Here is a 23,899-nt window from a genome sequence, read left to right on the forward strand (position 1 = left end):
GGGTTAAAACCCAAATATAAAGTGTAAAAGTAAAACAATGCAGGAGAAAACAGCACAGATGGAAAAAGAGAAGCAAAGAGTTTCAGACCAGTGGAAAAATGTTCCTGCAATGACAAGAAATGGGAGTGAGAGTGAGGCAGAAGAACCGAAGTGTAGGACCACATCCTTTAGAAGGTCCTTTTCTGTCATGACTTGGTCCTGATGCAAAGGTCTTGGTCGTCTGGAGGATCTGATCGTCTGGAGGGTCTGATCGTCCGGAGGGTCTGATCGTCCGGAGAGTCTGATCGTCTGGAGGGTCTGATCGTCTGGAGGGTCTGATCGTCCGGAGGGTCTGATCGTCTGGAGAGTCTGATCGTCTGGAGGGTCTGATCGTCTGGAGGGTCTGATCGTCTGGAGGGTCTGATCGTCTGGAGGGTCTGATCGTCTGGAGGGTCTGATCGTCTGGTGGATCTGATCGTCTGGAGGGTCTGATCGTATGGTGGATCTGATCGTCTGGAGGGTCTGATCGTCTGGAGGGTCTGATCGTCTGGAGGGTCTGATCGTCTGGAGGGTCTGATCGTCTGGAGGGTCCGATCGTCTGGAGGGTCCGATCGTCTGGAGAGTCCGATCGTCTGGAGGGTCTGATCGTCTGGAGGGTCTGATCGTCTGGTGGATCTGATCGTATGGAGGGTCTGATCGTCTGGAGGGTCTGATCGTCTGGAGGGTCTGATCGTCTGGAGGATCCGATCGTCTGGAGGGTCTGATCGTCTGGAGGGTCTGATCGTCTGGAGGATCTGATCGTCTGGAGGATCTGATCGTCTGGAGGGTCTGATCGTCTGGAGGGTCTGATCGTCTGGAGGGTCTGATCGTCTGGAGGGTCTGATCGTCTGGAGGGTCTGATCGTCTGGTGGGTCTGATCGTCTGGAGGATCTGATCGTCTGGAGGGTCTGATCGTCTGGAGGGTCTGATCGTCTGGAGGGTCTGATCGTCTGGAGGATCTGATCGTCTGGAGGGTCTGATCGTCTGGAGGATCTGATCGTCTGGAGGGTCTGATCGTCTGGAGGGTCTGATCGTCTGGAGGGTCTGATCGTCTGGTGGGTCTGATCGTCTGGAGGATCTGATCGTCTGGAGGGTCTGATCGTCTGGTGGGTCTGATCGTCTGGAGGATCCTCCGTTCCCAATAACCAGAGGTTCCCACGGACGAGGCCTCAGTCTGAAGTTCCATTTTTCCACTGAAGCTCGTTATGGCGCCCCCTCTCTGTGGGGCGGAGAAAGCATCTCAGGTGGATCAGTAACCATGGAAACCATCAGGTCACATGTTTCTCATCAGACAGTTCTGAGGCTCTTTGTTTCTGAAGCTTCAGATGAAGAACCTCTGATGGTCATTGGGAACTGAGGATCCTCCAATCACGTCCTTTTGTTCCATAACCTCAGGATCTGTAAGAAGTTCTAAATGACGACGATCCAAACCTTTGCACGAGGACAAAGTCATGACAGAAACTGTTCTTTTAAAAACAAACCATTGAAATGTAGCTTTACTCAAACATTTGTCCCATTTCTTCTTGTACATGAGAAACATTAAAACACATGTGCTTCAGTGTGAGTGCTGCCCCCTGTGGGCCAGGGAAGTCATGTCCAAACCACACTTATGTTAATGTGAAGGTTAATCTCATGCTCCAGTTTCTCGTCTCATTTTCCTCGGTTTTGTTTCTAAATGTTGTTTTGGCCAAATGTTATTTATTTATTGCAGATTTTCTTCAGTTTTTATCTGAATAAATCTCCAAATCCAGATCATCGTCGTCAGTTTTATCACAAACGTGTCTCGTTTCTGCACAAAACAAGATCAAAGTATAACGTTCAGAACTGATACAATCCGAGTCAGAGACGACTGAGGCCGAGCTCTTCCTGAGTCACTGAAGAAGTCACTGGTCCCTGAGGTCAGTCTCCTCCAGATCCTTCTCCACAGCGGAGATGATCAGAGGAGCTGAGTTTGTTCCTCCTTCATTGAGTTCAGGACTGAAAAAAGGAAAGAGTTTCTCCCTGAAGCTGCAGCCAGTGAAGGAGTAGAGGAGATCTGCAGAATCTACGTCATAAAAGGAGACCAGACCTGCTCCATAGTCCACAAACACCCCGACCTTCTGAGGAGGCCTCAGTGGAGACAGATCTACAGCAGGGCCGACACAAGCTTTGTACTGATCTCTGTTTCTCAACACGATGGTCCAGAATCCGTTCTTCGGGCTCAGACTGATCTTTCCCTTCCTGTTCACAGACTCTCGGGCGACTCCTAAAATCCACATAGTTTTCCCTTTGACCTGAACCTCAAAGTAGAACCTGCCTGAGGAGAAACTCTGTTTTCCTAAAACTATAGCACATGTATCAAACCTCTGAGGAGAGTCTGGGAGCTCCTTCCTCACATCAGTGTGATGAACCTGTTTGAGATCTTCAGACAGAACCAGCTCAGGATGAGCAGAGTCTGGGTCCAGAGTGACGTCCACAGCAAACGTCTGAACTCTCCTCAGTTGGTCCTTATTAGACAGTTGTGTAAAGACGTTGTTGAACTCCAGTGAGAGCCTTGTCTCCAGCTCAGACAGAGCTCGGGCCGCACTGCCCTCACACGTCTGCGGCTCAAAGCTCACGCTGCTCCAGTCCTTCAGGCCAGCAGGGGGCAGTGCAGGGCAGCGCTGTAGAAAGTGGAGGGGGTCTGTAGAGAGTGAGAGCTGCTGGGCCTCAGTGCTGCTCTTCTCCAGCTCACACATCTCCTGCTGCAGCTGTTGGATCAAGGCCTGAGCGCGCTCCTTATGTTTAGAAAGACTTTGTTCCAGGACTTTGGTGTGATGGTCCAAACATCTCTGCACAGACTCCATGATGTCACTGAAGACCTTCACCATCTGCTGTGTCTCTCTCTGAGCCTCTCTCTCACTGAGCTCCAGGGCAGCTGTGATCTCCTGGACCTTCAGCCTCCTCTGCTCCACCAGACGCTGGTTCTCAGCCACAGTCTGCTGCAGAGAGACCTTCTCCTGCTCAAACGCCTCCTCCAGAGACAACACCTCATGGTTCTTGTGCTCCCGAAAGGCACACATGGTACAGACGCAGCTCTGATCAGTGCTGCAGTAGAGCTCGAGCGGCCGGTCGTGTTTGGGACACATCCTGTCCTCCAGGTCGTCCACAGGCTCCATCAGCTGGTGTCTCTTCAGTCTGGGCACGCTCAGATGAGGCTGGAGGTGGCTCTCACAGAACGAGGACAGACAAACCAGGCAAGACTTCACTGCCTTCAGTTTGGGCTCAGAGCAGACGTCACACTGGACTTCACTGAAGAAGGACATGTCCTCCATAGATCTGCTCGTCTTCTCCAGTTTGAGCTGAGAGACCATCTCAGAGATGAAGGTGTTCTTCTTGAGCTGTGGTCTGGTGGAGAAGACCTCTTTACACAGGGGGCAGAAGCAGCTCTCGTTATTGTCCCAGGTCTGAGAGATGCAGCGTTTGCAGAAGTTGTGTCCACATGGAGTGGAGACGGGCTCAGAGAACACCTCCAGACAGATGGAGCACAGGAACTGCTCCTCAGAGCTGCTCGGGGTCCAAGACGCCATTTCTGAAAAACATTTGGGACAAGTTTAAACTTCTCCTGTTCATGTCATTGTTCCACATTTACTGATTGTGAACAGATGAGGAGCTCCTGCTACAGGTGGAGCAGAGGAAGGAGAAATTAGCAAAGTTATTGAGAGTCATCACGAAAACATGAACTGCACTTGTAGTTTCTGTTCCTCGTTGTTTTTCTGGAGCTTCACGTCTTTGCCGTGTTTTTGAGGAGGTTCAGTGGATTTTATTTTCTGCACAGAGTCCATAATGGTCCTGAAGGAAACAGAACTTCTGAGACACGGAAGAGGCAGCGAGAGCCCCCCCTGCAGCACAGAGGAGGCATCACAGGAGGAGCTACAGGAAACATGGGACAAACCAGGAGGTATCCGGGCGAGACTCACACATGACTTCTATTGTTCTGGCTCATGGACGTTCACTGGAGAATAAGTGCGATTACACAGCAGTGCATTCATGACCTCAGATTCCAAACAAAGTGCAGTGAGTTTGACTCCCACACAAACACAAACTGAACCTCCTCAGATCCTGGATGAAGAGTTTCTCTGACCCTCACATGCCGTGTGCTGCTGGGCGTCTAAGCAGGCTTCAGTGCTTATTTATAAATAAGTATAGTCTACTATCGGAGTGTCAGTATGGTTTTAGGGCTAAGTCCTTCACAGCCACGGCACTTACAGATACAGTTGAACAAATATCATCTGCTCTTGATCAAAAACTTCATGCAATCGGAATATTTGTGGATTTAAGCAAAGCATTTGATACGATAGATCACACAGTTCTACTCAGAAAATTAGAACGCTGCAGTATCAGGGGTACATCCTTACAATGAGCTACCTCAGTGAAAGAACACAATTTGTAAGAATGGGTGAATATAGATCTAGTTGTTTAAATGTCAGTTGTGGAGTTCCACAGGGTTCTGTATTAGGACCAAAATTCTTTATTTTATATACAAGTGTCATCAATATTAAAACCCATATTGTTTGCGGATGATACAAACCTGTTTTGCTCCGGCTCGGACCTGCAGAAATGAGTCCAGGATTTAACTACAGAATTTAACAAAATAAGAATGTGGTTCAACATAAATAAATTATCTTTGAACATGAATAAAACAAAATGTATGTATTTTGGAAACAGAGCGAATAATGCAGAAATTCCTATATCAATGGATGGTACAAATCTAAGTAAGAATTAAACATGTCGGAGCCGCATTAGCCGGTTCTAACGCCCGACACAGTGTTGTTCCTCCTGCATTATAACGTCTAACGCGGCTCCTCGTTGTTTAATCCGCTTATACCAGGGTCCCACAAACCTAACATTTATAATAAATGTGTTTTTCATTGACTAAAGTCACTAAATCTGCCAGACTACGGGACTATTTTGTGTGGGTTATTAGCCGGTCACTGAAGGCTGGTCTCAGAGCGAGTCATTCTCCGCAGCTATTACGAGGATCTCAGTCAGGCTCAACGACACAACATCAGCACAGAATCACAACACAACAGGACTAACCCGGAAACACTTTTCCCTGGAAGGAAACACCGATATGCGGCACTCGTGGGCAGGAGTTATTTACCTTTTACAAGGTTTAACCTGAAGCTAAAGCTAGCTAGCTCAAACAGCTCAACTGTTTATGGAAACAGCTGCGGTGGAGTCGCTCACACCTGGGCCCCACGGACTGAAACTTTTATGTTTGACTTTACTAATCCAGACAAAGATGCTTCAATGCAGGATCATTTTATGTTCGCCTGAAAATGATGAATAGCCTTAACCGTTTCCAATAGAAATGTAAAGCTCATATGTTATTAACAGTAGCTAACCTAGCTGCTCACTCTCCTCTACAAACATTTAGAGTGTGAAAATATCAAACAATTTAAAAGGAAATACACAGATATCACAAGTCAAATCAAGTTCTAATTGAAAGATTTCAATTGGGCACCATAAAGTTATCCAAATTATAGAAGCAACACTTTAACTGCTGCTGTTGCTCCGTTGTCATTGCTGTAACGACTCAAACTACACAACAGTAACTTAGGCATGACATGAATCACGACAGGCACAAAAAGCCTCGTCCTTCTAACACAGGGGTCCTCAGACTTGTTTCTCTGGGGGCCACATTATTGTTCCTGACTGTGAGGGGGGGCCGGACCGGGTTGGCTCTAACAAAGGATTGCATGACTCAGACCAAAATGCCTCAGTGTGAAGTAGAGATGACACGACTTTATCCACAAGATCAACACTTGATTCAGGCTCATATTTGTTTCACTGTAGTGGTTTGCAGAAATACTAATCAAGTCTTCACACTTTGTTTTAATTTACATTTATTTGTATTTTCAAATAAAACATCATTATGTAATGTGACCAAAGTAATAACTTCTTACACTTGTGCTTTACAAGCCTGTTCACAAGTTTTTCAAAGGACTGTAGTCATTATTCATTCTCTCCACACTCTGTGGTTAAGCTTCATTTACCACGTGGCTATAATGTTTATATTCTGATCTCTTATGTCAGTGCCCTCTGCTGGACACCTGTGGAATTATTTTTTATTTATTCAAATTGCCCCCTAGTGGCTGGAATGAGAAACTGGTTATTTAGTTAAAACATCCTAACTCCGCACAGGAATGGGCTGAGACTTATTTATTTTGACATACTCAGGGATCTGTGCTCTACAAGTGGGGGGCCGGATTAAATCATCTCACGGGCCGGATTTGGCCCGCGGGCCGTAGTTTGAGGACCCCCTAACACATCACACAGTAAAGGAGGTAAACATCATCCACCAAGTCAACTAGTCAGGGCAGCTGGGCGGGGCCTCCACCCACTCTCCACAGGCCACTACACACTCTCCACACCACCTCACTAGAGGGTATACAAATGGGACATGTCATTGATCCAATATCGAAAACAAATAGTGGATAGTAATGACAACAAGGAAGTGGCAAGATGGCAGAATATAAAGTCCAATATGACGATAATATGAAATCGGACAAGAATGAAAATTGTTATGATAAATAACAATAACTACTAATCACATTTATTATTATTTTTATTAGCATGCTGTGTTAATAATATGAAAGGGTAAAACCTCCTTGTTTGCCAGTGCTGCAAAAGTCTGCTGATTGTATGTTGACAATTGTAGCAACAGTAGGATAAAACTTAACTCACAAATACATACAGGTATATATTTGTGTACTGACACTGATATCGAATACTCAGAAAGGAATTTACTTTGTTTATTTAATGTAAATGCAAAAGTAATGTATAACTGTAGCATCAGGAATTACAAATGTAATGTACATGAACAAGGGGTCGACTCCCTTTGAGCTTCCATTAACTGTATGATCGTGAAACTCTGGAGAAAGAGTTAATTGCTCAAATAAACTACACAAACAAACAAACAAGCTAGAAACGAGCTTAAACAGATGAAACCTCAGACATCAGAGCTGTAGAAGAGTTCTTACCAGAGAGTCCTGAGGAGCAGACGGAGGAAACACTGAGGCTCCAGTGAGAGGAACGTCCTGTTGTTTAGGGACATGTGACTGAGAGGACGGTCCAGTTCTGTGTCCGGGAGTCAAAGTGCAGCTGGCATCGACTCACAACAAACAGCTCCACAAAGTCAGGGATGATCAGACTAAAGGCCATCTGGAGACTCTCCTTTATCCACAGCGGGAACTTCTGAGTGTCTGACAGGAAACCACAATTCATTTCACTTTTTCAAGTCGATTAGAAGGAAAACAAATGTTTCTATTTGCTAAATGTCAGTAGAATGAGAGAAATATGTGTTACTTTCTACAAGGTCAGACGTTCACACACACTAAGATTCCTGAACATTTAAAGAGTTAAAGCCCAGATCATGCTGTGTGTGTGGGGGGGGGAAGAAGAAAGAACTCTATGTGGACATACTGAAGTTAAAGCTCGGGGCAGATGTTTCTGAAACTGGACAATGACCCAAAGACAAACTGGTACAAAGTCCTGACCTCAGTCCAGGTTAAATGTATCAGAGCTGAAAAGGCATAGGCACACAAGGCGGCTACACATGTGTCTCAGCTACACCAGTTCTGTTTGGACAAATGGACCAAAACTCCATTTGTTGAGAAGCTTGTGGAAGGAAATCCAAACCCTGTAAAAAGTATAAAACTAGAATTGTGTAAAAGTTAAAGTGAGGAAATAAAAACTCTCCATTATCTGAGCTCTATGGACTTTCACACCTTTCCTTTGGGCAGAACCAACATGAGGAGCATAAATCCATGTACAAAGCAGATGAAGGAGCCATACGTAGATCCATCTGTGCTGAAGCTCATAGTGAGTTTAATCTAAAGCCTGTTATACGACCACATTATCAAAGACATTTGTGAAGAAATGTCCAAATCCAGATGGTCTTTGTCACTTTTATTCCACAGTGATTCAAACACTAACGTTACATTTGGATCAGCAGATGATTCTTCTGTAATAAATGTGTGACTGATCTCACTTTAGGACTCATTTAGTTTCTGTACATTTGATCCACACGTTATTCCTCTGAAACACCAAAGTCTTACAATAAACTCTACGCAGCCAAAGGATCTGACTCTACAAGAAAAACTAAAAGGTTCCATCATTGTCTCAGACGCCGGTTCATCAAAAGTCATGACAGGAAAAGTAAAATAACTCAAATAGAGCTGCATTTACATGAGCAGTTGTTCTGTTTGATGGTTCTATCACACATATTGGAGAGTTATTATATTAAAGGTTCCCAGCCCTCTCCACGTGGCCGAGTCTTCAGGAAATCAAATGAACGTTTTACAGAGAAACCACCAAAAAGACATTCCACACAAAACAAAGAAATACCAGATGTTTCTCACGTCTTATAGAGACAAAGCAAAGGCTCAAAACAATCACTGTGGAGACTCAGAAACATCAGCAGTTTGGACACAGTGATCAGGAAGAGTTCCATTACTTTGTCTCCACAGCGGAGATGATCAGAGGAGCTGAGTTTGTTCCTCCGTCATTTGGACAGGGTTCAAAAAATGGAAAGAGTTTCTCCTTGAAGCTGCAGCCAGTGAAGGAGTAGAGGAGATCTGCAGAATCTACGTCATAAAAGGAGACCAGACCTGCTCCATAGTCCACAAACACCCCGACCTTCTGAGGATGCTTCTGTAGAGACAGACGGACAGCAGGGCGATCACAAGCGCTGTATTCTCCATCTCTTAACATAATGGTCCAGAATCCGTACTTTGGGCTCACAGTGATCTTTCCCTTCCTGTTCACAGACTCTCGGGCGACTCCTAAAGTCCACATAGTTTTCCCTTTGACCTGAACCTCAAAGTAGAACCTGCCTGAGGAGAAACTCTGTTTTCCTAAAACTATAACACATGTATCAAACCTCTGAGGAGAGAACCACCGTCTTAACGACCAACCATCAGTGACATGAACCTGTTTGAGATCTTCAGACAGAACCAGAGCAGGATGAGCAGAGTTTGGGTCCAGAGTGACGTCCACAGCAAACATCTGCAATGACCTCAGTCTGTCCTTGTTCTCTAGTCTGTCCTTGTTCTCCAGTCTGTCCTTGTTCTCTAGTCTGTCCTTGTTCTCCAGGACAGACTGGAGAACAAGGACAGACACCACACAGATCAGAATCAGAATCAGAATGGTTTTTACTGCTGTGGTCATGGCCTTCTGACCAGAGCTGGTGTGGAGCTCCGGCGGCCGGTCGTGTGTGGGACACTCCCCGTACTCCAGGTCGTCCACAGGCTCCATCTGCTGGCGTCTCTTCAGTCTGGGCTCAGAGCTGACGTCACTCTGGACTTCACTGAATAAGGGCATGGGGTCCATAGATCTGCTCGCCGTCTCCCGTTTCTCCAGTGTGGCCTGTGAGATCATCTGAGAGAGTAAGGTGTTGACGCAGAGCTCAGGTCTGATGGAGAAGCTCTTGTTACACAGTGGACATTTACAGATGACTTTAGAGGAGACGGGCTCAGAGAACACCTCCAGACATGGCTCACCTGAGGACACACAGGGACAGAGTCAGAGATGACTTTTACAGTTTCAGGTTCAGAGGGAAACTCTCCTCCTGCTGCCTCAGAGTTACCTGATCCTTCTGTCCACCCTGGTCAAAGCCTGTCTCCCTGCCCCACTCGTCACCTCTTCATCACCTTCCTGTCTACGGACTCAGTCCAACCTGAACTCAAACTCTCTGCTGTTTCTCACCACAGGAACCTCAGATGGACCAGGATATTTAATGACTGAACATATCTCCGTCTGAAGGAACAAACCTGTCAGAGCGATCAGCTCGAACCCGTCACAGGAACTTCTTCTTCTGACTTTACAATCTACACTGTGGAGCTGGAGGAAGTCACCACCCAGTCTAACATCTGACGGGACTTCACAGCTTCTGAAGAAGAGAACTGGATGATTCTCCAAACAACTTTTCGTTTCACCTTAAGGGAGGGGATTTTCACTTGTTCCACAGTCAGTGATGGTAAGTTACGTTTGTAGCCACAGTCGCCCTGGGCAGACTGACAGAAGCTGCTCACACAGAGCGACTGGACCAACTCTCCCTCACAGGCCCGGGTTCCTCAGGCTCATCATGGTGTCCCTCATGTTGTCACATATATGGTGACTTCACGCCGCTGGTTTATTATTATTATTGACTGGGAAAAACATCAGTGAGATGAGCTCTTTTACCGTCACAGCAGAACTGGAGAAGGACTGATTTGTTTCAAGATAAATGGATCACTGATACTTTAGACCAGGAGAGTCCACTGAGTTATTTAGGCCTGGAGATTTTATTTAGGCTGCAAGTTGGAAGGAGAGCTTTGCTATTTTTTATTTTTTTTGTTATTGAACTCACAACATTTGTCTCCCCTGTTCTAATTTTGCCATACATGCTTCGCACTGTTTTATCAACTAGCTGGAAATGTATGAACTTCTTCGGGACATAAACAGAAATAAAAAGGTGACTGGACTGAGAATCCAATTGACACGTCAGAGACACCCACCACAGAGCGCACATGCACAGGCACTGTGGAGCTGTCGTTCTTGGTCTTGGGTTCATGTTACTTCAGTGTAGATGTTGCTCTTAGCAGGTGAGGGGGCAGAAGAGGGGAAACCTCAGCTTTATATGCATTTGCTGATGAGTGTGAGTGAATGTCCAACCATGTCTGAAGGGTTTTTGTTGGTGATTTGTGATTAATATAGAGATTATTGAGGTTCAATTTGAGGTTCCAGTTATATTTCAATAGAAATGGATCATGCTTCACTTCTATTGAGCACCTAAAGAAACTCGTTACCCTGATTAACTTCATCTTAAAGATTATGGTCTGCCGAGATGACCTCTGCTCTGACACCATGTCTGCTCTCCTTGATAAATGAACACTTTCCACTTGGTCACCATAGCTTGTTTTCTGTTTCCATTAAAATTAAAAAACTGATAAACATGCAGAACAGTTCTAAAGTTTTATGGGTTTGAGTTATTACAGATTTTTGTATCTTTTGTTTGAGGGGTTCACTTAAAGCCTACACTGCGTAGCATTCCATGGTACAAATAGTATGCAGAGCTTTGATAGCTAGTATGCAGTATGCTTAAGTTGCATTGTTACAGTTAAAATGGTATGTAATGCAAGGCAAAACTTTTTTAAACTTGTGAGTTTTTGGAGAGTTTCTGCTTGGATTTGTTTGCCGCCCCCTCCTTACTGACGTCACAGCCTTGTTGGGACATGGTGGCCATTCACCAACCATCCACTACTCCATCCATCTGACCATCCAGGGTCACACGGCCTCATCAGTGAACAAATGTGAAAATGAGTCCTCATGTATTTCTGAGCCACTGCAGCCGTTTCTGTTCATGAACATTCAATTAACCGTTTAGGGGAGGCCGGATAGAAGGTTTATGCACAACTGCAGCCTCTGGAGGGTCCTACACCTTGATGTTCGGGAGACTCCAGAGGCACCAGCAGCTTCAAATACCTGTTTTTGTAGCTGCTGTTCTCTTAATCTGATGTGTTTGTCTGGCAGAAACCGTCCATATTGTGCCTTTATCTGCACAAACCCGAGTGTGTCTGAATCATCCACAAATCTCTTATCAGTATGAGGATTACGCTTCCTATTTCATGAAATAGCGAAGGTTTTCATACCTAGACCAAGACATTCAACTGTTTCACGCTTTCCATCAGCAGAGAGATCCTTTTTCTTTCCCTTATTCCTTGAAAATTATGATCTGCTTAATAAATGTCATTGTATTAATTCTATGGCTTTGAATACTTGGATGTTTTTTTTTATGTATTTAATGTTCATTATTGGTAGTATTTTTGTCCATGTGGTGTGGAGTCTGCTAAACCTTAAAATTTTAGGTTGAAATAGTCAAGAAAAAGTTAATGTAATGAGTGTGTTGAACTTTAAAATTTTAAGTTCAAATTGTCAAAAAAGTAATATGGATAACTCTACTAAACTTTAAAAAAAAAATACATTGGACGAGTGCACTGAACTTGTAGGTGTAGATTTGATGTAACGTAAAAAATGTAGTTCATTAACTCAATCTCACATTTTACTGACTTTAAAACACTTGATCCCAAAGAAGCTCTGATCCTTCATCTCCCACAGCAGCACATGAAGCATCAACACATTAAAGAAACATAAAATCACACAAAGACACTGACTACGGCCCAGAGTTTCATTAACCTCTAAACCCCCGCCTGCACCACTTTAGCTTTACCCAAATCTAAACATTTCTTGAAAAAAGTGTCAAAATAGACTGAGGAAACCGTGAGGAAAAACGCGATAAAAAAGGACAAAAACACAGCAAAAGGTTTGTTTTAAGTAAGGGATAATGTATAGAACGCTGGTCATTATCGGGAAAATAAGCACCGACAGGGCGAACCGGACCCCGACACGAAGCGGCCATTTGCCAACTGAACACACACAACATAAACTTCGTACACTTTTATGAAGGTCGAAAGGTTTATTTAATGACTTCCGCGACAAATAGTTCCCAAAGGTTTGCGCGTTGCTCGGCAACGTTTTGCTAGGCTAGAAGCAGCATGGCTAGCAGCTAGCCTAGCTCCTTAGCTGAAGGCGCAGTTGGAGGAGGTGGTGAATCTCTGGGTAAGTTGAAAGTCAGACTCACGCTAACTTCACGAGCGATTCCCCGACTTCCCTCTCAGTGACGGGACAGATAGTGTCGCTGCTACGTACGTGCGGAGTGATATGAAAACACAAACTCCGTTGCCATTGGCAGCGTCATTATTTATTTCAGACGTCCTTTATCAGAAAATAATGACCGGTAGAACGTTGGGAAATCCCATTCAAATCAACGGAGCTTCTACTTACGTTGTGAAGAGCCGTATAATAATTGCTTTTGTCGGTCTTAGCTTTCAAATGAGGCGTCTCTCTGGTGTATATCTGTAAACTCCAGCTTTAAGATTTGGGTAATACCAGAGGCTGTAACAGAAACACTTTGTCTCACCTGATGTTTGGGAGTTTTCTCAGAACAATCTGTCGGCTCCAAGTCTCCGCAGACGACGTGACTTGATCTGGATGAAGCTGAACGTTAAAAGCTTTAATCGAGTCAGAGAAACACAGGAACATAAACGTTTATGTCCCTGATCCGCCTGATCTGACCAAAGTCCACGTTTTTACAGGCGTCATAAAGACACAGTTAAATATTACTGAGGAGGAAAAAGGCTCAGTTTTGTCATTTGAAACGCTGACTAAGGATTTTGAAAAGTCACTTTTTTTCGGTAATAGTAATAAGAATAAAAATGCGCGGCGTGCTGCAACAATCATTGTCTGGAGCTCTGGAATATATGAATTGTCCATCTCAACCTTCACTGTATAAATCCTGCAGCACCTGGACTTTTTATTGAATACTTTCCGGTATCTGAAATAGAGACAAAATAATGCTAAAAAAGTAAATCATAGAAAAGCAATGAAGATGCATAATTTACAAAATGTGTACATACTGTATGAAATTATACATCCATCAGCATTCCTTGTTGCAGATCTGTGTACACGGTGAGGGCTGAGAGTTGCATTCTTGTGTCCATAATGGGCAGGTCATAACTGAATCTTTTGCGGGCGTACATAAGATGACTGTGCCTCATGTCTCCAAGTGCTGTTAATCTACAAAAACATACTTTAAAGCTTCTATAATTTACATTTAAAAAGAAATTGCAAATACAATACCTAAACTTCACATACTTTAGTACTTCTTTGAACCAACGTTCTTTCAGAATGACCTCACGCCGTTGAACCTTTCACTGTTCACCCGTTCACTTTCCAGTGCTGTTCTCCTCCTCAGGAATACCAAGTGATGGTAAACTAAACAAAAAACAAAAACATTATTTTCATTTCAGTGTCAATGACCAGTGTGACATCTATACAGACACCAAACATGATAATCTAATTTACCCCCAAAAATTCGTACCTCTCAGAGAAGTCCCCGTGGATACTTGATAGTGCTGACACAGCAATATGAGCAGGAAATAGTGGTTGTTTTTTTATATTTTGGAGTAGATATTGGAACTCCTGATCCGCTTTGGTAACTGGAAACATAAAGTTATGTATATTTACACAAACTGTGCAAGTCTAATACAATTCTTACAGACTAAGCAATATTTTTAATCACATTTTCTTCAATAGCGCGCGTAGCCCACTGGCCCTCATATATTTATCGTACAATAAAGTTCAGATGCTAGCACTATATTTAGATTTTGACATTACACATACTGCGTGTCTGCAAGTCTCCAAATCTCAATGCTACATTTGATGTACCGCCAGTTTGCACAGAAATATACATGGTCAATTCACGTGCATGTAAAGTAGTGAAAACATCCGCGGTGACCAAAAACCCTAACCATAACGGACTAAATTCAACTAATTATCGTCATGAAAACTTCCAAATGTCATGCATTTACCTGTAGAAACTGCCATCTCTCTTCCTCCGTGCTGAAGCTGGGCTCACGTAGCTCCGTCCATCTGTTAAACGACTCTCCGATATAAATTCCACATCTGTCCTGCCCTCGTTTTCCTGCTAGTTTAGAAGATGGACTTATGAACCGTTTACATGTCTAAAGAGAAGGAGCAGGCAGTCTGTTGTTGTCCAGAGCGGCGCTCGGGCGTAATGGCGGATCCAGGTACGAGACACTCTCTCTGTGCGTGCTCAGTTCTCGGGCGCGAGCCTGCAGCGCATGAAGTGTCATCATCGTCTTGCTCGCATTTTATTGGTCTACGCCATCGGCGAACGGGCTCTTGAGTAGTTGCTGAGCTCAGGGAAGGAGGGACTTACAAAAAAATATTATAATATATATTTGTACTCACTATATATCAAAATGTAAGGCCACGAGGTCAATTTTGTGGATTTCTTAAAAAATGTAACACATTTAGACTTCCAGACTATCACTTTAAGACCTCTAAGACCTCTTTTTTACAAATAAAGTCCATTTAGATGGCATAGCCTATATGTGTATGTGGATAATAATAATTAAAAGAAGATTTCGTTTACTGTCCACCTCCTTATTGACAAAAAAGAACTATTATTTCTCATTCCAGTTTAAATGTTCTAAATGTCGGGACTTGAGGCCACAGTTTCAGACCCTGCACTTTGTCCAACAGTCGCCTTCGAGGGTCACAAATGTTTTTCTCACATAGTTTTTCCAACTGTGTGAACAAGGACTGGTCGTCACTTTGAAGCATCTCTACATATGAACGGCTGTTCAGTTTTTTCAGTTTCTGTATCTCCGTAGCAGCCGAGGTTGTAAAAATAGACTTTATGCTAATATTGTAACAAGCTCCACGGCGACGACAAAAGCACTTTATCAACTTTCATCAACTTTCCAGTGGTTAAAATGGTCCAAATCAGAGCTTTCTTTGTTGCTTTACACTAACTATCAATACTGTTTGGTAGCCGAAAAAATTCCATTACCCATAATGCAACAGGCGACCCGAGATGGGCATTTGCTTATAATAAATGTATTTTGTAACGTACTCCGTTACTTTGTCAAAATATAGTACTGTATTCTGAATACTTTGAATACTGTTAGATACTTTCACAGTGATTGTCATTACTAACATCCCATATTGATAAGCGTCTATTAACGCCTAGAAAACTCACCTCTCCATTTGAAGGTCTGTATCCTCGGTGCTTGTTTCGTTTGTTCAGTTACTGTAAAGAAAAACAATATAAAACATATTTCACAATCTTAAACAGTGTACAACTATACCATTGCACCCAAAATATTTAATATTCTCAGGTCAGCAAGTCTTTAAAAATATATTTTCATTTCGCGGGCATCGAAGCACTCACGTTACGAACACATCGCGAGAGTAGCAGAAACTGACGTCCAAAAATAAAATACAAATCATTTTTTAATACATTTAGCACACATTAATTGCCTTCTAATCGTGATAATAGTTTGCTAATTTACTATTTTAACATGTAGCTTGCTAGCTAAGAATGTCACAGCTAATTCGTCCTCGTTATGATTTAGCCGTGTCAGTTAACCCCTTAACTCCCGCCTGAACCGAGAGGATCTTCTTCCTCACGTCATCACATTTTTTTTTCTCCATCATTTTTTTGTTGGGTTTTCAACACATTTTTTTTTTTAACTTTTTTGTCATTTTTTGGTAATTTTTTCGTCACTTTTTTGTCATTTTTTTGTCATTTTTTCGTCATTTTTTCGTCTATTTTTTATCACTTTTGTGTCGTATTTTGTCACATTTTTGTCATTTTTGGTAAATTTTTTGTCATATTTTTGTCATTTTTTCGTCTATTTTTTATCACTGTTTGTCACATTTTGTCATTTTTTTTATCACTGTCACATTTTTGTCACATTTTTGTCATTTTTGGTCAAATTCTATCAAATTTTTGTCACATTTTTGTCATTTTTTTGTCTTTTTTTGTCACATTTTTGTCATTTTTTAAATCACATTTTTGTCATTTTTTGTCACATTTTTGTCATTTTTTTGTCAATTTCTTATGATATTTTAGTCACATATTTGTAATTTTTCGTCCATTTTGTTAATCAAATTTTAGTCTTTTTTTAATCACATTTTGTCACATTTTTGTCATTTTTTCGTCAATTTTTTGTCAATCTCTTGTGACATTTTTGTGACATTTTTGCCACTTTTTCATCAATTTTTCGTCACTTTTTTGTCATATTTTGTCACATTTTTGTCATTTTTCATCCATTTTTTAATCAATTTTTTGTCTTTTTTAATCACATTTTTGTCATTTTTTAAATCACATTTTTGTCATTTTTTCGTCCATTTTTTGTCAATGTTTTCTCACTTTTTTGTCACATTTCCATCATTGTTTTCGTCTCAGTTTTGTCGCTATTTCCACAGCTTTTTTCCAGAAGCTTTTGGATTGGGGTAAAGCCAAACTGGAGTAAATGTGCTCGGTTCAGGTTGGAGTTAAGGGGTTAAAGTCACTCACCTTTTCGTGGCCACATCACACACTTCCTCCTGTATTTGCCCCGTAGATTCTGACTGTAACCATACGGTGGCAGTGCTCCTCTCCTCCGCCGTCTCTGCTCCAGCTGAAGAAGCCCAGACCGGAGCCTCCTCCTCCGCGGCCGCTGCTCCAAAACTTCCCCCGGAATGTCGCCTGTTTTCGGGCTGTGCTCCTCGCCTCTCGGGGGCTGTTTCTCCGCTGTGTCCCCTCATGCCTCTGCCCCCTCGTTTCTTTAATACCACCGCCTCTCTCGGACTGTCCTCTCCCCTCTCCCCCCCCCCACGGGACTGACTCTCCCCCTCCGTGGCCGCGCTCAGAGCCTCCTCCCCGGGCTGTGGTGGCCGCTGTCCCCCGCTGCTGGAGGATGATGTCGTGGTGGTGGAAGGTGACTCTCCGGGCGGCCGCGGTGCTGCTCGTGTCCTGGCTGTTAGGGAGCTGCGGCTGGGGCTGGTTCCAGAGCAACAACGACGCCAAACCGCAGACCCAGGACAGCGGACAGCGAACCAGCGACGACCAGAGCTGCTTCTGCCATGTGAGTGCCTCCAAACCCCGAGTTTTTTTTTACCTCATTTTAACTCATTTTTAACACGTTCGAACGCCGTACCTCGTCGTTTCGCGGGCATTTGTCGCCGTCGCCGTTGCCAGGGTAACCGTTCCAGAACCTTCCGAGACGATAACGTTAAAAACTGCACGTATTTATCAAATTTACCGAATAATCTCACACAAAACAGCATCAAACAATCATAAAACAAATAAATGTCATTTCCTTGAAAGCATAAACACAAAAATTAGCCGAATTATTATAATATTTGCCTGAAATTGGTTTACGAAAACAGGAAATGGGGTACTTCCAAAAACGTTTGGCATTTCGTCCGCGCTGGGATCGTTAGCAGGTGGTTTAATGTATTTCGTAGGTGATTTTTGTTTTATTTACGTGCTGATTGTGATTATAAATATACCTATTATTGTCAAAGTGGGTACGGTAAAGATTAGGGACAGGAATACAGTTTAAATATACAACACAGAGACGTTTTGCGGTTTGTAAGTATGTCGTAACGTAAATTTAATGATCTTTTCTTCCTTTCTGATCCAGAAATAAACCTCAAATGACGACATACGTATTAGGAGTAAGTTCGGGTTAGTTTTATGCCGTTTATACACAGTTTTTGGAGGTGTCAGTAGGATTTGACATGCCCCCAGTCCGGACGAAATGCCAAACGCTAGCTAGTCCCACGGGAAACTCTGTTTAATAAGCTAAATTAACCGTGAAACGCTCCGCTTTCACCCGTAAAACCCGCAGAGTCAGCACTTTTACTCGGCGACGTCATTGTGTGAAAGTACACGTATCTTGGCCGCGTTCCTGGATGTGTTTTTTAGCAGAAAATGGGTTTAAAAGTGTAAATAAGCGTGGTGTAACGTGATTGGCTGCGGCGGCGCGGGTGCATTGTGGGAGGTGTAGTGCTTTGACCCGCTGTCGCCCGTGCGCCGTCGATGTCAGGAAACTACAGCGATTGGCGGAGGGTTTTGGGGGCGGGGTTTAGGAGACTGCAGCTGGAGCGTAAGGGAGACGGGCTCAAATATCACAACTACTACAAGAACAGCAGGAGCTACAAACTCAGGGAGAAGTTTTAGTTTATTTTGAGGAAAACAAAGGCTAAATTAGGGCTAAAGAAACAAAGCTAAGACAAGGATGAAATAGGAGTTAAACTGGGTAAAACAATGACTGAACTTCAACATAATTTGGACTAAACTAGGACTTCATTAGAGATAGGTTTAGGGCTGAACCACATGGTGATCTAGGACTAAAAATCAGCTAAATTATTGATTAGCTTAGACAAAAAAAAAATCTGTTTTGATATTTAAAATTCACAATCTTTCCCAAACGTGATCTGAGAAGCGTGGCGTTGTGGTCACTTTGTGGTCACTTCGTGGTCACTTCGTGGCTGATATGTGGCGGGCAGCAGCTGCTGCTGTGGTGGTGCTGGTGCCTTTCGCGCTGATGCTGACGGGAGAAACGCCGTGGACAAAGGTGAGTGGCTCCATCTGCTCCAGCTCTGACGTGTCATGAGAAACACAGGACCAGCTTTAATTAGGCCAAATAATCCTCTTTTGGACAATATCCGGCTCAACCGGAGCATCCATCAGCGAGGTTTTCAATTCTGTAGTTATGAATGTATAAGAGAGGACGACCTCTCGAATTCTCTAAACTCAGTGCTGTTCATGGTGATATATTTGTTCCTGATTATGATGAAATTAAAGCCGTGTCTCGTGTCGACAGCTGTTTGTTCATATGTACCTTCTGTTCTCAAAGACTTTAACCTCTTAACTCCCGCCTGAACCCAGAGGATCTTTTTCCTCATTTTTTTTTCCATAATTTTTTTGTTGGGTATTCAACTCATTTTTGTAACTTTTTTGTCATTTTTTTTGTCACATTTTTTTTTTTTTAATTGTCATTTTTTGTCACATTTAAAAAAAAAAAACGTGTCAAATTTTTGTCATTTTTTGTCACTTTTTATTTTTTTAAATTTTTGTCATTTTTTGTTACATTTTTAATTTATTTTTGTCACATTTTTGTCATTTTTTGTCACATTTTTAAAAAAAAAATTGTCAAATTTTTGTGACATTTTTAAAAATTTTGTGTCAATTTTTTGTCATTTTTTGTCACATTTTTTTTTTTAAATCGTCAAATTTTTGTCATTTTTTGTCACATTTTTAATTTATTTTTGTCACATTTTTGTCATTTTTTGTCACATTTTTAAAAAAAAATTGTCAAATTTTTGTGACATTTTTAAAAATTTTGTGTCAATTTTTTGTCATTTTTTTGTCACATTTTTTTAATTTTTGTGTCAAATTTTTATCACACTTTTGTCATTTGTTGTCACGTTTTTATTGTTTATTTTTTCGTCCATTTTTTATCCAATTTTTGTCTTTTTTGTCACATTTCCATCACTGTTTTCGTCTCAGATCTGTTGCTATTTTCACAGCTTTTTTCTAGAAGCTTTTGGATTGGGGTAAAGCCAAACTGGAGAAAATGTGCTCGGTTCAGGTGGGAGGTAAGGGGTTAACATCATAATGTGGGACAAAAACAAACCATAAACTAATTCTTAAATTTCAAATAATAAGAAATAACAAATAGCTTTAGCAAAAATTCCGTTTTCTTTTATTTTTCGATGATGATGAAGCGATTTCGGAAATATCGCTTCGTTGTCGCAGTTTATTGTCTTCAAGAAACCACAAAAATACAGCGATAAAACACTGTGTACCTATTTTTAACCCCGTACCCCCAACAGTTCGACTTTACCCAAATCTAAATATCTGGGAAGTTGTTACTCTTTAGCTGCTGTTTTGTGTTATAAGTGATTTGCCTCAGGTGCTCTGTGGAGCGGGTCACACTGTTTTTAATGCAGGCTAGCTGATACCATAGACATGCACTAGCCTAGCACTAGCCTAGCATCACGAAACTCTTCAAATGTAAGAACTGCATGAAATTCACCAAAAAAATTATCTCCAGAAATAACTAGGAAATGAGGCCCTATGTCAAAAATCCTGAAATATCCCTTTAACCTCTTAACTCCCACCTGAACGGATCCCATTTTCTCCAGTTTGGCTTTACCCTAATCAAACAGCTTGCACCAAAACAGCCACAAAAAATGAGAAGAAAACAAGGATGTAAACGCAACAAAAAAGTGACAAAAATTCAGCAAAAAAGTGACAAAAATTCAACATAAATTCAACAAAAAACAACTTTTTTGATATTTTCTGGTAGTCGACGCTTTGCCAGACTCGACCTGTATTTTCGAAGGATTTTTAAAACAATGTTGAACAAAACTGCAAAAAAAAAAGTCCATTTATTTTCATTCTTACCTTTTGTAAGAATTTAACTATGTGAGGTTTGAACCAAAGTATGGACGGCTCTTTGTGTGAACCAGCCGGTGCGTTCACATGACGTCACTACATTCTAAACAACCTGTAGTTCATAAAGGGTTGTGTTGTTGTGACGTTACACCTTTGTAAACAGGCTGTAATTAAAGCCCCGCCCTCCTCTCTGCTCTCCAACGGTTCTTATTGTTCATGTTTGTGACTGTTTTGTAATTACAGTTGACCGGAGAACTGGACGACTGTTTCTGTGACGTGGAGAGCATCGACGTCTTCAACAACTTCAAGATCTACCCCAAGATCAAGAAGCTCACGGAGAGGGACTACTTCAGATACTACAGGGTAAGAACTGACTTCAGATACGACAGGGTAAGAACTGACTTCAGATACGACAGGGTAAGAACTGACTTCAGATACGACAGGGTAAGAACTGACTTCAGATACGACAGGGTAAGAACTGACTTCAGATACTACAGGGTAAGAACTGACTTCAGATACGACAGGGTAAGAACTGACATCAGATACGACAGGGTAAGAACTGACTTCAGATACTACAGGGTAAGAACTGACTTCAGATACTACAGGGTAAGAACAGACTTCAGATACGACAGGGTAAGAACCGACTTCAGAAACTACAGGGTAAGAACTGACTTCAGATACGACAGGGTAAGAACTGACTTCAGATACGACAGGGTAAGAACCGACTTCAGATACGACAGGGTAAGAACAGACTTCAGATACGACAGGGTAAGAACCGACTTCAGATACGACAGGGTAAGAACAGACTTCAGATACGACAGGGTACGAACCGACTTCAGAAACTACAGGGTAAGAACTGACTTCAGATACGACAGGGTAAGAACTGACTTCAGATACTACAGGGTAAGAACTGACTTCAGATACTACAGGGTAAGAACTGACTTCAGAAACTACAGGGTAAGAACTGACTTCAGATACGACAGGGTAAGAACTGACTTCAGATACTACAGGGTAAGAACTGACTTCAGATACTACAGGGTAAGAACTGACTTCAGATACGACAGTGTAAGAACCGACTTCAGATACGACAGGGTAAGAACAGACTTCAGATACGACAGGGTAAGAACTGACTTCAGATACTACAGGGTAAGAACTGACTTCAGATACTACAGGGTAAGAACTGACTTCAGATACTACAGGGTAAGAACTGACTTCAGATACTACAGGGTAAGAACTGACTTCAGATACGACAGGGTAAGAACTGACTTCAGATACTACAGGGTAAGAACTGACTTCAGATACTACAGGGTAAGAACTGACTTCAGATACGACAGGGTAAGAACTGACTTCAGATACGACAGGGTAAGAACTGACTTCAGATACGACAGGGTAAGAACTGACATCAGATACGACAGGGTAAGAACTGACTTCAGATACGACAGGGTAAGAACCGACTTCAGATACGACAGAGTAAGAACTGACTTCAGATACGACAGGGTAAGAACCGACTTCAGATACGACAGAGTAAGAACTGACTTCAGATACGACAGGGTAAGAACTGACTTCAGATACGACAGAGTAAGAACTGACTTCAGATACGACAGGGTAAGAACTGACTTCAGATACGACAGGGTAAGAACTGACTTCAGATACTACAGGGTAAGAACTGACTTCAGATACGACAGGGTAAGAACTGACTTCAGATACGACAGGGTAAGAACTGACTTCAGATACTACAGGGTAAGAACAGACTTCAGATACGACAGGGTAAGAACTGACTTCAGATACGACAGGGTAAGAACTGACTTCAGATACTACAGGGTAAGAACAGACTTCAGATACGACAGGGTAAGAACTGACTTCAGATACGACAGGGTAAGAACTGACTTCAGATACTACAGGGTAAGAACAGACTTCAGATACGACAGGGTAAGAACTGACTTCAGATACGACAGAGTAAGAACAGACTTCAGATACTACAGGGTAAGAACTGACTTCAGATACTACAGGGTAAGAACTGACTTCAGATACGACAGAGTAAGAACAGACTTCAGATACGACAGGGTAAGAACTGACTTCAGATACTACAGGGTAAGAACTGACTTCAGATACTACAGGGTAAGAACTGACTTCAGATACGACAGGGTAAGAACTGACTTCAGATACTACAGGGTAAGAACTGACTTCAGATACGACAGAGTAAGAACTGACTTCAGATACGACAGGGTAAGAACTGACTTCAGATACGACAGGGTAAGAACTGACTTCAGATACTACAGGGTAAGAACTGACTTCAGATACTACAGGGTAAGAACTGACTTCAGATACGACAGGGTAAGAACTGACTTCAGATACGACAGAGTAAGAACTGACTTCAGATACGACAGGGTAAGAACTGACTTCAGATACGACAGAGTAAGAACTGACTTCAGATACGACAGAGTAAGAACTGACTTCAGATACGACAGAGTAAGAACTGACTTCAGATACTACAGGGTAAGAACCGACTTCAGATACGACAGAGTAAGAACCGACTTCAGATACTACAGGGTAAGAACTGACTTCAGATACGACAGGGTAAGAACTGACTTCAGATACTACAGGGTAAGAACTGACTTCAGATACGACAGAGTAAGAACTGACTTCAGATACTACAGGGTAAGAACTGACTTCAGATACTACAGGGTAAGAACTGACTTCAGATACTACAGGGTAAGAACTGACTTCAGATACGACAGGGTAAGAACTGACTTCAGATACTACAGGGTAAGAACTGACTTCAGATACGACAGAGTAAGAACTGACTTCAGATACGACAGAGTAAGAACTGACTTCAGATACGACAGAGTAAGAACCGACTTCAGATACGACAGGGTAAGAACTGACTTCAGATACTACAGGGTAAGAACTGACTTCAGATACTACAGGGTAAGAACTGACTTCAGATACTACAGGGTAAGAACCGACTTCAGATACGACAGAGTAAGAACTGACTTCAGATACGACAGGGTAAGAACTGACTTCAGATACGACAGAGTAAGAACTGACTTCAGATAC

The 23,899-nt window shown here is 42.4% G+C and overlaps 2 protein-coding genes across 3 annotated transcripts in view; one reads left to right on the forward strand and one right to left on the reverse strand.

Moving 5' to 3' along the window:
* Window positions 1-1,843: 1,843 nt before the first annotated feature.
* On the reverse strand, window positions 1,844-17,036 carry LOC306961367 (E3 ubiquitin-protein ligase TRIM21-like). Of its 2 annotated transcripts, none has more exons than XM_079554078.1 (2): window positions 16,970-17,036; window positions 1,844-3,568 (listed from the first exon to the last, which is right to left on the reverse strand). In XM_079554078.1, the coding sequence occupies exons 1-2, from the start codon at window positions 16,983-16,985 to the stop codon at window positions 1,902-1,904; spliced, it is 1,683 nt and encodes a 560-aa protein (XP_079410204.1). In that variant the 5' UTR covers window positions 16,986-17,036; the 3' UTR covers window positions 1,844-1,901. The 2 variants fall into 2 exon arrangements, with proteins under 2 accessions (XP_079410204.1, XP_079410205.1); XM_079554079.1 differs by lacking the exon at window positions 16,970-17,036 and adding an exon at window positions 7,023-7,063.
* Window positions 17,020-23,899, forward strand: part of ero1b (endoplasmic reticulum oxidoreductase 1 beta) — a 29,965-nt gene continuing 23,085 nt past the window's right edge. The window contains exons 1-2 of the mRNA XM_079554128.1: window positions 17,020-17,519; window positions 21,086-21,205. Coding sequence (XP_079410254.1) covers window positions 17,352-17,519; window positions 21,086-21,205 — 288 coding nt within the window. The 5' untranslated portion in view covers window positions 17,020-17,351. The remainder of the gene's footprint in view (window positions 17,520-21,085; window positions 21,206-23,899) is intronic.

The sequence above is a fragment of the Gobius niger genome, assembly GCF_951799975.1.
Source record: "Gobius niger genome assembly, chromosome: 3".
NCBI classification, from domain to species: domain Eukaryota; kingdom Metazoa; phylum Chordata; class Actinopteri; order Gobiiformes; family Gobiidae; genus Gobius; species Gobius niger.